Source organism: Artemia sp. Qi Xiang Cuo, chromosome 20 (genome assembly GCF_049724085.1).
Source record: "Artemia sp. Qi Xiang Cuo chromosome 20, ASM4972408v1, whole genome shotgun sequence".
Classification (NCBI taxonomy): domain Eukaryota; kingdom Metazoa; phylum Arthropoda; class Branchiopoda; order Anostraca; family Artemiidae; genus Artemia; species Artemia sp. Qi Xiang Cuo.
The window spans coordinates 41,615,148-41,617,996 of NC_142813.1; the positions used below are offsets into that span (position 1 = coordinate 41,615,148).

A 2,849-nucleotide genomic window follows, 5' to 3' on the forward strand; every position below is an offset into this window, starting at 1 on the left:
GCCAAAAGATGAACAAGATACGTCATATCAGTACAGACTGATTAGTCGTTATTTCCAGCTTACCTATTTTTGTTCATTGCATGCCTTGAGCTTGATAACAATTAAATAAAAATAAGTTATTTTTCAAGATGAAAGTAAAGAGCGACATTAAAAATTTCAACGAAAAGAAACTATTGCATATATGAGGGGGGAGGGGTACCTCATCCTCTCCTCATCGATCTTTGCTCTAAATTTTTATAATGCGTTAAAAATACTACTGATTACGGTTCAACAGCCCTGGTTTTTAAGCAGAATTCTTTTTTAAAAAATTAGTAAAAAAAGACAACATTAAAGTAAAGAGCGGCAGACTGAGGCGGGGGTAGTCCTCCTCGCATACGGAATAATCTCTGCTCGCTTTAACTTTAATTTTCCTCTTTAGTTTCATCTGATTTTTTTTTCATTTAATTTCAGTTCGTTTGTAATAACCGAGGAGAATGTGAGGAGAGCTACCTCCCACTCAAATCCAACTCTTTAAATCAAAACACAACTTTTTTACTGCAATACATCGAGAAAAGAAGCTCATTTAATGTATTAACTTTTCAAAGCAAAGAATAATTATCAAAGATAAAAAAAATTGTCTCTCTAATAAGAAGGGGACTTTTGTCCCCTCAGCACTCACGACGATTCACACTAATGTCGCTCCTAAATTTGGCTAACTTTACGAGTTGCTACTATTGAACGTACACCATTATAATCCGCTACACTAGAGGATTTAAATTCTGTGATGAAGGAGGGAAAATCTAAAAAATGAGCAGATGAAAGTTTTATAGACTCGTCTTTGGAAAAAACTCTCAAAATTTTAGCCACTTTTTCTATGATTTTTTTTTAAAACGAATCATCGCTCTTCCCTCTGTAGCCCAAATCAATGCTTCTAGACAGTTTCTTGTCAATCCTTGAGCATCAGAGAGAGAACATAGCCCCTTAAGCCCTTTTAAATAGAGTAGAGAGTAGAACCAACATTTGATAAGACGAGCAGTAGGAATACAGGACAAGGGAAGAGGAGCACACGAAATTTTACATACAAGGGAAATGACCCATAAGGCTCATAAGATATCCCTTGATCTTGTGGCCCTCCTACTCAAAAAAATTAAATCGTGTAGGAAACAATATTATTCATTTTACAAATATGTTAGTGTGCACTTACCTTGAACCCAATGAAGTATGCAAAGTGTCTCATAAGTCCATACACGGCATTCTGTTTTGACCATGCCCAGGGGTACATTTGGATAAGAAGGAGGCGTTTACTCCACCCTCTCCATAGATTTATCAAACGGACCCCTTGGAAAATTTCAAAAATAGTAGCCTGAAAACACACATCCCCAAACTCTGGAGAAAATGATTTTCCCCCCTCCCAAATATTTGGCCTGTGTCAGCCTATTCAGGGGATTAGCTCAAACCCCAAGGCATTCCAGATTGAGTGTGTATAGCGTTTTGTCATTTTTTGGCAATTTGTTTGATTTCAAAAGATTGGTGTCAGGCTCAGGGCATACAATACGAAGAAATAATCATTCTGTATCTTAACCCATTCTTCATGCTGTGTTTTGCGGAAAACAGCAGCGGTTTTGGGGATTGCGTACGATGTTTTACTAGTGTTCTTGTTGGGAGAAGCAAATCCGTATGGTCTTGGTATTTTCCAACGCATGCAGAAACGTTCTATATGGTCAATTGGACTACAGACTAAATATACTACACTGAAAAACTGATTGTTTTTGTTAGATTTCATATCTTACTTACTTTACTTTTACTTTCGGCGGGAACCAGATGATGAACTGTCCTGCCCAGCACCAAAGGATCTTGGGATGACTTCCGACGACCACTTGGACCTGTCGGCTGCAGCTTCTCCGGCGATCTTCAGCCATTATTTGTCCAATCTCCAACCGTGTCTCCTGAATCCTCCCCATGGTTTCAGGTTCTCCTTGAATTTTTGCCACAGGTTCTTTTTTTGTCCTCCTGATTTACGTTTCGAGGATGGGACTGGTTCGCAGAAAAGGACGTCTCGACTTATCGTGCCTTCGGGATGGCGCAATGTGTATCCAAGGATCTTCAGGCGATGTTTTTTAATGATAAGCGATAGCTCTTCTGATTGGCCACAGCGACTCCTTACTTCATTATTGGAAATCCTGTCCCATCTCTTAATGCGGAAGATGTAACAAAGGCAGCAGTGGTCAAACACGTCCAAAGTTTTTACATCTTCAGTCTTGATCAGCCATGTCTGGCAAGCATACAGTAGTACTGCTCAAACAGTTGCACCATAGATTCTGACTTTTGTTTTGGCTGAGATCTCCTGTCTGGTCCATAATGCTTTTTTCAGACTAGTAAAGACTCCCCAGGCTTTTGTTCTGCTGGCAGAGATATCCCTTTCAGCTCCGACCTCTGGTGTTATGATAGACCCAAGATATTTGAATTCCTCAATGCTTTCTATTGGTTCACCATTAAGGGTAACTTGGCCAGGAGCAGGTTTGTTGAGAGCCAATAATTTAGTCTTTGCGCTACTGATGGCTAATTTGATGCGCTTTGAGACATCAGAGGTATCGTTGATCATGCCTTGTAGGCTGTCTGGGGTAGTTCCGAACTCAGCAATGTTGTCTGCGAAGTCCAGATCTGTCAGGGGCTGGAGGAAACCAGCTATTTGTCCGTAGACTATTCCGCTGTGGTTTCTCATTGCATTATTCATGATCCAGTCTATCGCGTGGTTAAATAATATAGGTGAAAGGGGGCATCCCTGCTTTATCCCAAACTCAACTGGAAACTTAGGGGTGTAATTGCTGAAAACACGGACGCAAGTCTCGGTGTCCTTATACGCACTTTGG

The 2,849-nt window shown here is 40.3% G+C and overlaps 1 protein-coding gene across 1 annotated transcript; it reads right to left on the reverse strand.

Moving 5' to 3' along the window:
- Positions 1–2,275: 2,275 nt before the first annotated feature.
- Positions 2,276–2,581, reverse strand: LOC148940215 (uncharacterized). The gene has a single exon (XM_089106097.1). The coding sequence runs from the start codon at positions 2,579–2,581 to the stop codon at positions 2,276–2,278; it is 306 nt and encodes a 101-aa protein (XP_088962223.1).
- Positions 2,582–2,849: the final 268 nt, after the last annotated feature.